Below are 12,578 nucleotides of genomic sequence, written 5' to 3'. Positions count from 1 at the left end.
GGGAAAAGGCTGATCTCTTGGGGTTGCTATGGGCAAAGGCGTCCGAAAGGTGTTCCCAGGGCCTCTGGTGCGTTAGGCGAGCCTCTGCAGTGGAGGGTGATGGAAAACTGAACCTGGCTTGCAGGTCAAAAGGGAATTTATCGACTTAGAGAACAGGCAGGGCTGGACCCAGGACTCCAAACACGCCATCGGGACCGGTGGGGCCTCCTGCCAGTCGGCTCCCTGCTCTGCCCCCACATGGAGCCAGGCTCCCCGCGGCCACAGGGTGGGTGGACCTGGCCCCAGACCCGCCCAGCTTCCAGGTCCGAAGGGAAGCATCCTGCCCCCATCAGGAAGGTCCTGAGTCCCAGGTTTACCCTGCGGTCTGGGATGCCGTGCGTGGACTGGGTGAGGCTGGTCTCCACTCCTCTCCTGGAGTTGGGGTGAGGCCTCATCAAGGGAGTGAAGGGGGAAGTTGTGAGCACCCAAGCAGAAGTTGGGACTGTGGTTAGAAAAGGGGGGCTGGGTTCAAGGGCGCCAAGCCACCACGCCCACCAGATCTCACGAGATGGGGAGTCCCTGCTGCCCCTTGTCACTTTCAACCCCCTGTGAGCTTTGCAGGGACTTTGCTGCCCCTTCCCACCCCCACCCTTGGCCCCGCTTTCTCATGCACAAGTCTTCCCGGTAGGGGTTAGTTCTCCCCGTTTCCACGGCCAAAGGCCCGTTTCTCTTAGGTCACAGAGAAACTCAAGCTGGCGGAGAAGACGGCGCTGGACATCGACAGGCTGCGGGACGGCTACCGGCCGGCTGCCAGGAGAGGCGCCATCCTGTTCTTCGTGCTGTCGGAGATGGCGCTGGTGAACGCCATGTACCAGTACTCCCTGGCCGCCTTCCTCGACGTCTTCAGCTTGTCGCTCAAGAAGTCCCTGCCGGATTCCATTCTCATGAAGCGCCTGAAGAACATCATGGACACGCTGACTTTCAACATCTACAACTACGGTTGTACAGGTGAGTGCCTGGTCCCTGCAGTCCAGACAGGTGTGCCGGACAGGTGTGCAGGGAGGTGTGCAGGACCGCTGTGCTGGACAGGTGTGCAGGGTAGGTGTGTAGGACACGTTCGCAGGGTGCAGCTGTGGAGAAACCTGGTCTTTGAAAATGGAAACACACCAAGCAGCGTCTATGCCTGTGACTGTTGGCACAAGAGGACTTTGTTCAAACAATAGCTCTGTGGGGATATATAATTCACACAGCAGACAATTCACCCTTTAAACACGTGCAGAACTCCGTGTCCTCACGGAGTTGTGTGGCCAGCACCACTCTCTGGTTCCAGAACATTCTCACCTGCCCATAAAACAAAAGCCACACCTCTTAGCCGTTGCGCTCCATTCCCTCTGCTCCCGACGCCTCGCAGCCACTCACCAGCTGGAGGGAGAGGTGAGCCAGCTGGAGGGAGACCGGCCGTTTGGGAGCGGAGGGGCGTGTGCCTGCAGGCCGCCCCCATCCAGGCTGCCAGTAGAGCCGTGTTCTTTGTGTTCAGGTGTTCACGGGTGTCGAACGCCAACAGGGCCAACGAAGCTCGAATGCGTGGTTGGGGGTTGCATTTCATCTCTCATCCATGAAGCTCGCCGTGTGTAAGAAACTCAGGTTTTAAACGGATTTACTTGCTCAAAACCCATCTGCTTGTCTCCCTGCAGGGCTGTTTGAGAAGCACAAGTTACTCTTTTCTTTCAATATGACTATTAAAATCGAACAAGCGGAAGGCAGAGTCCCCCAGGAAGAATTAGATTTCTTTTTGAAAGGTAATGGATTTGCCTCGTTTCCTCCCTCCCAGCTCCCCTGGCCCACGCGGCGCGTGCGTGGGGTCTGCTCGGGAAAGCAAGCGACGGACGCTCTTGAGACCTGGTTCCCGCCTGCCTGGTGGTGGCGGCCTGAGGCAGAGCCGCTCAGCAGCTGCCGGAGGCTGGGGGCCACGAGGACCTCGGGTGGGGGGGGGGGTGCCGCGCCATCGGCTGCCGCGGACCAGCACAGCAGTAGACGATGAGGCCACCTCAGAGTTGAGAGAAGCGTGCAGGGTGGTCAGGGCGTCGGCGAAAGAAATGACAAACAGACACACTTCAAGAGTGAAAATCTGAGTGTCATTTTCTTTGAGTTTGTGACCAATATGTATATGTTTTCCAAAAGCACAGGGCAAAGAATATCAATGGAATCAGCTTGCTCATGGGCTCAGTCTATCACCATCAGGGAGGTGATCTACATAACAAGCAATGACCATTATAGAAGAAAGAAGGAAGTTTAGAAAGACAATAAGGGATTAAAGTTTGTAGTTCTAGAAAGACGGGATAAGATTTTTAGCATTCTTGTAGTGGTTCTGTTATAGGACAGGGAGAGGGGCAGCCCAAACCCCGCAAACCTGCCTATTCTAAATGGGTTCTGCCATCCGCCGCATCAACACAAAACATAGGAGACTTTAATGGGAAGGAACTTTAATAAAACTAGGAAACAATACAGGTAAGGCCAAGAGTCTAGTTTCTAAATGAAGCACCCAAAGTTACCCGTCCCCTCGTGGGTAAAAGTCCATCCATATGGGATCGGCCCAGAGCAAGGCCCCAAAGCCTGCCCCAAGTCTAAAGCATCTTCCAGTGGGGACCCACAGAAAAGAGTCAGAAACAACCAGACAAGCCCGGAAGTGTTGTGCCCAAGATCAGCAGACTCGGCGAGCATAGCCTCCAAGAATCCAAAGACAGCTGATGCAAATGCAAAAGGGAGTTTATTACGGGCTCGAGACCGGGCCCTCGACACGCACCGATGCAACGGCAGAGGTCGAGAGCCCCGAATAGAGGAAGCAGGGGTATCTTATAGGGTCGCGAGTGGCGCGAACTCTGAAAGAAGCTGGCAATTACTCATTGGCTACTACAAAGGCATTTTGGCGCGCGCGGTTACAGTTTCAAACTGACTGGACGGTTAGAGATGCTGTCCCATTTATGGACAGGACTGCCCTCATTGGCGGCTGGGGTGGTCTGCTTTTTCGCCACCAAGTGGAGTGAGGGTTGTGACTGCTGAAACTATCTCCGGAATGCGGCTGGACAAGGACTAACATATCAAGGTGGAGGATATACAAAATGGCGAAACCTTGGCTAAACTTGGTTCCACATTAGGAAAAGAGCAAAATCAACATCAAGATAAAAGCTGCCATTGTCACCTCCCCACGGGTCTCACCCACATCTGTGTCACCCAGTCCACGACCAAAAGACAAGCGCAGTTTCTTCACGTGTCTCTAGGCTCCATGCGCCTCCTCCAGGTCTCCTTCTGGCTCCATCCTGCTTCCTTCCTCAGTCTCTTCTGCAGCTTCTCCTCTTCCTGCTCAGCTCCACCCTCCCTTGGGAGGGGCAGGGAACCTCCCCCTTTCCTGGGACCACCCTGTTACAGTTCCTGGTGGTCGTTATCTTTTGATAAGCTTCTGCCTTTTCAGGGAACTTCCGCTGCACTTCCTCTGCTTCAGGGTGTTCCCCCCCCCCCCCTTGCCCAGCCGGATCTAGGGACCGTGGGAAAGCCATTCCTAAAGATCACTGCGGGGGGGGGGGGGGGGGGAGGTGCAGCAGCAGGTATGTAGGGTTTTGCTGTTCTCCCCCTGCGCGCTGGTTGCCCAGCCGGACCTAGGGCCGGTTAGCCCTAAAGGTCACTGCAGGGGGAGGTGCAGCAGTCGTCTCTGCCCCTCCCTGTCTTCGAGGGCGGAGACCCCCAGAGCGAGAGGTCGAAGCGCGAGCTGCGTGTCCCGATGGCTCCTCTTCCGTCACCATTAGGAAACATTTCCCTGGAGAAGAGCAAACAAAAAAAGCCCTGCGCGTGGCTGTCCGACCAGGGGTGGGAAGACATCATTCTTCTATCAAAACTGTTCTCGGCCACCTTTGGGACTCTCCCTAGCGATGTCGAGAACCACCTGTCTGTCTGGCAGGAGGTGAGGCCCTGTCCTCCCCCCTCCCCCTTCCCTCGTGTGAGTCACCGTGGGACGTAAGCTCAGCCGACCCTGTGAGCAGGAAGACACTCCTTTGAGCAGTCAGTCAGCATGTGATCAGCGCCCCCCACTCCCGGGATGTGGCGTCCTGCATCGCGTTCAGCTCGCTTCGTGCGAGTCTGTAACTGTGCCCGTCGGTCCTTCTGTCCATCCAGCATTTACCCAGCATCCATCCAGCCGCCCCATCCCACCCAGTCATCAGGCCATCTGCCTGCCCGTGCCTTCACCTGGTCACACACCTGTTTGTCTGTCCCTCCGACCCCCCATCCGCCCATCATCCGCCCATCATCCGCCCTTCATCCGCCCACCCAAAGACAATTTATTCAGTCTCCAGCATGGACCATACCCTTTGGTGGACACTGGGGACTCAGCAGTCTCTAAGGCTCAGCCCCTTCCTTCTTAAAGGTCACAGTTTTGGGGGGTGGGAAAACGACAGTGATGACTAGAAGTGACTTTGAGGTTCACGGTGCTGTCGTCCTCACCCCCTTCTCCTGGCCCGTGGGAGGGTCCGCTTCCCAGCCGACGCGGCGTGTTCTCTGCTCCCCAGTGGTATGACCTGGATTGGCTCGAGCAGGCCCCGTTCCCCCTGGGCTACGACGACAACATCACCCCTTTCCAGAAGTTGCTGATTCTGCGCTGTTTCCGCGTGGACCGGGTATACCGGGCGGTGACCGACTACGTGACCGTGATCATGGGGGAGAAGTAAGCATGCCCCACTCGCTCCCGAGCCTGGGGGCTGCCCGGCCCCGCCCGCCGTTCTCCCCAGCGCTGCTGCAGCCCGGCGGCTCCGGCCCGGGGAGGGTGAGCGCAGCTTTTCCAGGAGTCACGTTCAGAAAGAAGCAGGCGAAGTTAGTTTTGTTTTCTCTAACTCGGTACACTGACATTTAATGTCAACACGTCAGCGATGTAAGTGAGCTCTCCCGCACGGTACTGGTACTGGGTCTTGAACATCCGGCCCGCGTTCAGCCAGGCTTCCAGCGCCCGCGAGCCGCGCTGCCATAGCTGCCCCGCAGGCGACCAGCTCCAAGCCAGGGGCAAAGCAGACAGACAGCGGGGACTGCGGGCCGGCAGGGGATGGGCGTGGGCCAGGCCGGGTGGGGGCCCGGCCCCTCAGCTGCCCCTCAGCTCCTGGGGCCCGATGCCAGGGATCAGTGGGGACCCAGCTGGGCCAGACCCTCTGCTATAAATTCGAGTTTCTGCAGGAAAACCCCCCTTCCTTATATGTCGGCGACTAGTTTTAGAAAACCTCAAGATGTGGATCATTTGGGATGTGTCCATGAGGCTCTTGAGGTGGAGCCTCTGGGCTCTGTGCCAATGGGGTATCCCCCAGAAGGCCAGAGTGGGGGCCCCTGCAGGATGCCACCGACTCAGCATGGCTCCACCAGAGGCACCGTGGAGGTACCCTGAGCTGTGCGGGGGCCGGGGACACGGGCCCGGGAGTTCGTCATCCAGCGCCAGATGTGCCGGGAGCTGTGCTGGGCTCTGGGAGGAGACCCTGCCCCGGCCTGACTCTCTTCCCAGGAGTCACCCCACTGGGCTGCTTTCCCCAGGTACGTGCAGCCCCCGGTGATCAGCTTTGAGGCCATCTTTGAGCAGAGCACCCCGAACTCGCCCATTGTGTTTATCCTGAGCCCTGGCTCCGACCCTGCCAGTGACCTGATGAAGTTAGCCGAGCGGAGTGGTTTTGGAGGAAACCGCCTCAAATTCCTGGCCATGGGTCAAGGTCAAGAAAAAGTAAGTTGTTGGGAGGAACAACCTGTAAACTGAGGCGAGGCCCCGCGCGCCGTAGGACTGAGCCAGCGTCTGGTTTGAAGCGGAGCGTGCATCCATGCCCAGCCCGCTGCCCTGCGTCTCGGGCGGGCGGCAAGTGGCCCCAGAGCTGAGCCGAGGCGGCGGAGGGGCAGGCCTCTCCCAGCCTGGCGGGACCGTCGCGTCCGGGTTTGGAAGTCCCTGCGCACCTCCCCTCGGGGCTCTCTCTCCTTTGGGTCTGGCCCCCTTAGCGCTGGCCACAGGCCTCCCCCACGCGGGTCTCATGCACGTGTCCGGGCCAGAGGGAGCCGCTGTGGTCCTGGCTCGGCGTGAGCTGCCCTGTGCGGTGGGCAGAGCCCAGACTGAGGGCCCAGCGGCCAAGCCAAGGGCACCAGCAGGGGGGCCCAGCTCTAGGGCCACAAAATGGAAAGCAGCTGTTTTAACGCTGGCGTTGAGTGAGTTTTCAGTCTTTTCACACCCCTGGGTTCTAGGGGTGTTTAGCTTGTTTTTACTATGACCTGTGCAGACTCTGGGGCTTCTGGCGTCCAGTCTGGACCTCAGCCCTGGCAGGTTTAGCGGATTGTGCAGCGTAGCTGGGCGGGGGCAGCGCGGCCGTCGCAGAAGGTGGTCCCTGAGCGCACGGTGCCCCTCACCTTCCGGGCGGGAGCAGACCCAGCAGGGGCCTGCTGGACTCTAAAGAAGTCTTTCTTTGGGGTGCCCTCTGTGGCTCCTGGATCACCAGCTCGCCGGGGAGCCCCGTGAGAGGATCGCCGTTCCCTGTGAAGGGGCCCGAGTGGGTCTCTGGGAGAGGGGCTGGCGGCTCCGGGACCGACTGCCCCCTCTCTCCCCTCGGTGCAGCTGGCCCTGCAGCTGCTGGAGACGGCAGTGGCTCGCGGCCAGTGGCTGATGCTGCAGAACTGCCACCTCCTGGTCCGGTGGCTCAAGGATCTGGAGAAGTCCCTGGAGCGCATCACCAAGCCTCACCCCGACTTCCGCCTGTGGCTCACCACCGACCCCACCAAGGGCTTCCCCATTGGCATCCTGCAGAAGTCCTTGAAGGTCTGGCTCAGGGCCCCGCCGGGCTCTGCCGCCGGGCTCTCCGCTCCCCGCCGTGCCTATGATCCCCCCGCGGGGCCGCCAGGGCCTCGGGGACACCCTCCCTCAGTGTCACATCTCCCACCCTCTTCGGGGAGGGTGCTGTGCAGAGTGGGGGCGCCCCACTTCCACGCCTGCGTAGCTAGACTTTATGTGTAGCCAGAGCAGCTGCCAGGCCTGCTCCCCACCACGGCGAGGCCCCCGTGTCCCTGCAGAGCGGCGGGCGCGTGCGTGGAAGCTCACCGTGGCTTCACGCCCCCCTGGATTTATCCTCCGAGATTTTTGGGTACAGGTGTTGTCATCTCTCCCCGAGTCTGGGGCAGGCGGAGGGAAAACGTGGCTTTCAATTCACCTCCAAAGACCCCAAGGTTCCGGGAACTTCTCGCCGTCACTTAGGAGCAAGCTCGGGCCGGGACAGCAGCTGCCTCCCTCCCCTTCCCGGGGCCCGGAGCGGCTGCATGAAGATGAGGGAACAGTCCCGAGGGGCCGCTCTCCAGAGCTGCGCCCCCCCCCCCACTGACTCCTCCCCGGACAGGTGGTCACGGAGCCACCCAACGGGCTGAAGCTCAACATGAGGGCGACTTACTTCAAGATCTCTGAGGAAATGCTGGGCCAGTGTCCCCACCCGGCCTTCAGGCCCCTGGTGTACGTGCTGGCCTTCTTCCACGCCGTGGTGCTGGAGAGGAGGAAGTTCGGCAAGATCGGCTGGAACGTCTACTACGACTTCAACGAGTCCGACTTCCAGGTGGGGCCGCTCCCTCCGCCGCGCTTTCTCCCGGGTTCACGGCGCGAGTCCCGGGCACGTGTCGGGACGCGCGTGGGGAAGGGAACGGCCCTGCGGGCAGGGGTGCCGACCCCCCCGCCCCTGCCCGCCCCCCCCTCCAGGTCTGCATGGAGATTCTGAACACGTACCTGACAAAGGCCTTCCAGCAGCACGACCCCCGGATCCCGTGGGGCAGCCTCAAGTACCTCATTGGGGAGGTAGGAGGGTCTGGGGGCCCTTCCGCCAGCCGCCCCCCGAGCCGGAGCTGGGCTGTGGCCTGGCACCTGTCACCTTCACCCCCGGGCTCTGCAACATCCTCCTGGCACCTCAGCCGGACGGAGTTTGTGCAGAGAGCGCGTTTGCCTACAGGCCCCGGATTGGCGGCCCTGGGGCCCGTGCGCTCGGGGCGGGCAGGACAGGCCAGTGGCCCGGGGCGCAGCAGGCCGGTGGGTGAGGCGGTGCGCGCTGGAGACCGTGGCTTTATGCCCGGCTCTGGGTGGCTCCCCCGGTGATACCCCGAGTCCAACGCCGCTTCCTCGCTCGCTCGTGTCATTGTCCGCGTCCCTGCTGGAGCCGAGGGGGGCAGCCTGGCTCCCGGCGCTCCCCCCGGGCTGCCCACCACCAGCTCCGGGCCCAGCGCAGCAGCCCTCTGCAGCCCCCGGCCAGCGGCCCTGCGGGTGGAGGAGGGCGCGGGCTCCGGGCCGGGGCGGCTCTCACTCGCGGCCGCTGCAGGTCATGTATGGAGGACGGGCCATCGACAGCTTCGACCGGCGCATCCTGACCGTGTACATGGACGAGTACCTGGGAGACTTCATCTTCGACACTTTCCAGCCCTTCCACTTCTTCCGCAACAAGGAGGTGGACTACAGGATCCCCGTGGGCGACCTGAAGGAGAAGTTCGTGGGTGAGACCCAGACGTCAGGAAGTGCTTCTCAAGGCTTGTTCTTCTTCTGTTGCCTGTGGGGGGCTTCCTGGTTCCCGGGCCTCTCCAGGAGGGGGCCCCTGGGGGTGGCAGGGCCTGTGAGCCTTTGGGGGACCCAGGGGCTCTTCCTCACCTGGAGCTGACGCGTGGCTCAGGCTGCCTGTCCTGGCTGCTGGCCAATCCCCGGGTGGGCCTCGGCGGGCAGAGGGACCCTGAAGCCCACCAGCCGCTTTCATGAACGGGCACACGGCTGGGTGAGCCGCAGGGGAGGGGCTCATTAATCACCCCGCTTGGTGGTGGGAATTAGCCTCGCGTGTCTGGGGTTTCGAGGCCCCTCAGACATACAGGGGTGCGGCCGTGTCCCCCGCTCTCCCATCACAGAGGCCATCGAGGCGCTCCCGCTGGCCAACACGCCCGAGGTGTTCGGGCTGCACTCCAACGCCGAGATCGGCTACTACACGCAGGCCGCACGGGACATGTGGGTGCACCTGCTGGAGCTGCAGCCGCAGACAGGTGAGCCCCGGACAGTCTGGTGGGGCTGGAGGGGGGCCCCCCGAACACCGCCGCCGGCTCGGGCAGCTCCCCCGCTTGGCCCACCCCAGCCCCCATGCGGCGCGCGCCCGGCTTCTCTGAAAAGGGCCCTGGTTGTAGGGGAGAGCAGCAGCGGCATCAGCCGTGACGACTACATCGGCCAGGTGGCCAAGGACATAGAGAACAAGATTCCCAAGGTGTTCGACTTGGACCAGGTCAGGAAGGCCCTGGGGGCGGACGTGTCGCCCACGTCCGTGGTGCTGCTGCAGGAGCTGGAGCGCTTCAACAGGCTGGTGCTGCGCATGGCCCGCTCGCTGGCCGAGCTGCAGAGGGTGAGCCGTGCCCCGCCCCCTGCAACCCCCGTGCACCCCGTGCCCTGCGCCGCGGCTGGCTGCCCTCCCAGCCTGGCCTCCCCGACAGCCCTGCCTCCGCCCAGGCCCTGGCAGGAGAGGTGGGCATGAGCAGCGAGCTGGACGACGTGGCCAGGTCTCTCTTCCTCGGGCAAATCCCGAGCATCTGGAGAAAGCTCGCCCCGGACACCCTGAAGTCCCTTGGAAACTGGATGCTCTACTTCCAGCGGCGCTTCAGCCAGTACACGTCCTGGGTGAGTGGGCCTGGGTGAGTGGGAGGCTGCTTGCGGGGGCCGTCGCCTGCCGCTGCCCGCCGGAGCCTGCGTCTCCCTCGCTCTGGGTTTTCTTCCCAAGACCCAGAGTGTCACCCTGAGCGGCCGCCGCGCCCCGGGGGAGTCTTGTCTTGGCCACAGTCTGGCAGGCACCCCACCCTCCCCTCTCGGGGGTCATTTCACAGGCAGCCGCCTCCATCCCCGTGGGGGTGGGCAGGAGGCACCTCCCGGGCAGGCTCTTCCCCCGGGCACCTCGGGTCTGGGGCTGGGATGTGCGCGTGGGAGCCAGGGCCGCCCAGCCCCCGCGGTGTGTCAGCGCTGGGTCTCTGGGGCCTGGCGCTGGCGGGCTTTCTCCTGGCGAGCGCGGAGATTTCATGCCCTGCAGACATTTCTCGCTTCTTCCTCTGGGAACTGTCCTTCTGCATCCTGATTTGTTTTTATCGAGTTCTCCATCTTTTAAAACTGATCCTTGGCAGCCCCCCTCCCCTGGGCCTGCGCAGGCGTCTCTTCACCCACCTGCCCCCTTGGCACAGCCGCGCCAGCTCCCCCCCACCCCGGGCCGTCCGCCGGGCCTGCGCAGGCCGTAAGCAAACCCGGCCCTTTCCACGGCAGCTCTCCTGCCCGCAAGGTCTGTGCGGGCGACCTCCCTTCTTTTTATAATAAACCTACCCTTTCGGGTACTTAAAAACAAAAACAAAAAACCAAAGCCCAAAACTCGGATCCGTGGAGCCCTCTGAGTGTGGAGGCGTGACCTCCGGGGCCCGCGCGGCTGCCTCCTCCTGGCGGTCCTCAGCCTCCGCCGTGCGGCACCGCTTCCCACCCCCGAGGGCTGTTTTCATGGGGTCGTTTCCCTGAGTCTTGTGTTTCGTGACTTCTGGGCTCGGTGCTCCCCGCGCCAAGCCTGGGAAGATGTCTCTGGAGATCTGCCGTGGTGGTTGGCTGGCGTCACCTTTGCAGCCACACCCGCTTCGCCCCCCCGGGGTTTGACGGTGGCGTGGCAGGCACAGCGCGGGGTCCCTCTCGATTCCCGCAGACGGGGGAGAGTCCAGGAGCCCTCGGTGGATTTTACAGGCTTTAGTGCTCTCAGGGAACCAGGCGCACAGGCAGGGGCAGGCAGGGGGGCGGGCACGGGCTGGGCAGGGGCAGGCAGGGGGGCGGGCACGGGCTGGGCAGGGGCAGGCAGGGAGGCCTCCGAGCCCCCCGCCCCTCCCCGCGCCCATGCTCTTCCTCTGGGCTCCCTCTGGCGTCCTCTCGCCGTCCTGCCTCCCCCGCAGTCCCTTGCCCTTCGCGGCCGTCCTTACATCCCCGGGCTCCGGGCCCAGGTGTGCGCACTCAGGCTCGCCCACGCGCACGCTCCAGGTGTCCACACTCCCCGCGCCGCCTGCACCGACACGCTCGAGGCCGCGGGTGTGGGCCACGGAGGCCGGCGGCGCACCAAGCCCGGCCGGTCCATTTACCCTGCGACGGCCCAGCTGGCTTTTCCCCCCGAGCCGTCCCTCGTCCCCTCGCGTCCCGCGGCCGCTGCGACTCTGCCCCCGAGCTCAGCCCCGGCCTGCTCTGACCCCGGGGCCTCCTCCTCCAGGTCAGCGACAGCGAGCCCGGCGTGATGTGGCTCTCGGGGCTGCACGTCCCGGAGTCCTACCTCACGGCCCTGGTGCAGGCCACCTGCCGGAGGAACGGCTGGCCGCTGGACCACTCCACCCTGTTCACGCAGGTCACCAGGTTCCAGGGCGCTGATGAAGTGAACGAGCGGGCAGGCCAAGGTACCCACGGCGCTGGGGGCGGGCGAGGGTGGGCAGTGGGTGAGGGCGGGCGTGGGCGGGCCAAGGAGCCCGCGCGGGGGCGAGGGCCGGGCGGTGCCGAGAGCGGGCAGGCGCGGGCCCTGGGCTGGGGTCTCGGCGTCCCCGAGGGAGCAACATGTTCTCGCAGCTTCTCCCTGGAGCCCGGTTTGACGCCCCATCTACCCGGCCGGCTGGCAGGGAAACGGGCTGCGGCTCAGAATTACTTAGATCTCCCAAAGAACCAGTCTCTGGAGGGGTTCCCCGGAGACTTGGGGAGCGCGGGGTCATGGAGCCCGAGAGTGGGCGGGGTGGGCACAACCACTAGCTCTGCTGGCACGTGGGGCCCTCAGGCCGCGGTGACCGGCTCCGCGCGTGGTGGCTGGAAAGCGAACGTCACCGCAGGCCACAAGGCCCGGGCTGGGGGGGGGGGCCGTGCGGGGGGCATCTGAGCGGGCGCGCTGCTCGCGGTGGATGGCCGCCGGGTGCCGCTGGGGGCGGGTGTCCCTGTCCCAGCCAGCCCATCCTCCTCCTGCTCCCCGTGCGGCTGCCATGTCCTCCTCCCCAGAGGCCGCTTTCCAGCCAGGCTTGGACGTCCGGCTCCCAGTCTGCGGGCTGGGGGTGTTTTGGTGGGGCCGGGGAGGTGGGGTGGCCATGGTGACCGCTGACGCTGGCGTCACCTCTTTATGGCCTCGGAGGCCCAAAGTGGTCTGCTCTGTCGCCCTGATGCCCGCTGCAGGGGAGGCGAGAACCGCCCACTTCGTGTGGCCAGGGGGCGGTCTCGGGATCTGTGGATAAAGGCCTGGGCTGTGCCTGCGCTGGGGGTGGAGGCCCCCTCTTGTGTGCCCAAGGCGGAGGTGGCACAGCCGCAGGCAGAGCCTGGGTCGGTCTCTCCTGCCCCCCTCCAGGATGCTTTGTCTCGGGGCTGTATCTGGAGGGCGCCGACTGGGACCTGGAGCGGGGCTGTCTGGTCAGGAGCAAGCCCAAGGTGCTGGTGGTGGACCTGCCCGTCCTGAAGATCATCCCCATCGAGGCCCATCGCCTCAAGCTGCAGGTGGGCGCCCTGCCCCGCCCCAGCCATAGGCTGGCCCTGAGCACTTCCTGGGCAGGAAGGCGCCCTTGAGGGG

The 12,578-nt window shown here is 63.7% G+C and overlaps 1 protein-coding gene across 1 annotated transcript in view; it reads left to right on the top strand.

Moving 5' to 3' along the window:
• DNAH10 (dynein axonemal heavy chain 10) overlaps positions 1–12,578 on the top strand; it is a gene marked incomplete at both ends in the record, with an annotated part of 103,274 nt that overhangs the window by 90,264 nt on the left and 432 nt on the right. Inside the window, 14 exons of the mRNA XM_084253168.1 lie at positions 714–987; positions 1,674–1,778; positions 3,780–3,934; positions 4,539–4,693; positions 5,542–5,725; positions 6,599–6,799; positions 7,371–7,580; positions 7,721–7,816; positions 8,331–8,502; positions 8,902–9,033; positions 9,172–9,383; positions 9,488–9,655; positions 11,256–11,436; positions 12,360–12,505. Coding sequence (XP_084109294.1) covers positions 714–987; positions 1,674–1,778; positions 3,780–3,934; positions 4,539–4,693; positions 5,542–5,725; positions 6,599–6,799; positions 7,371–7,580; positions 7,721–7,816; positions 8,331–8,502; positions 8,902–9,033; positions 9,172–9,383; positions 9,488–9,655; positions 11,256–11,436; positions 12,360–12,505 — 2,391 coding nt within the window. The remainder of the gene's footprint in view (positions 1–713; positions 988–1,673; positions 1,779–3,779; positions 3,935–4,538; positions 4,694–5,541; positions 5,726–6,598; positions 6,800–7,370; positions 7,581–7,720; positions 7,817–8,330; positions 8,503–8,901; positions 9,034–9,171; positions 9,384–9,487; positions 9,656–11,255; positions 11,437–12,359; positions 12,506–12,578) is intronic.

The sequence above is a fragment of the Talpa europaea genome, assembly GCF_964194135.1.
Source record: "Talpa europaea genome assembly, chromosome: 14".
NCBI classification, from domain to species: domain Eukaryota; kingdom Metazoa; phylum Chordata; class Mammalia; order Eulipotyphla; family Talpidae; genus Talpa; species Talpa europaea.
Note: the sequence above shows the minus strand (reverse complement) of the source record. Positions and strands in the feature narration are given on the sequence as shown.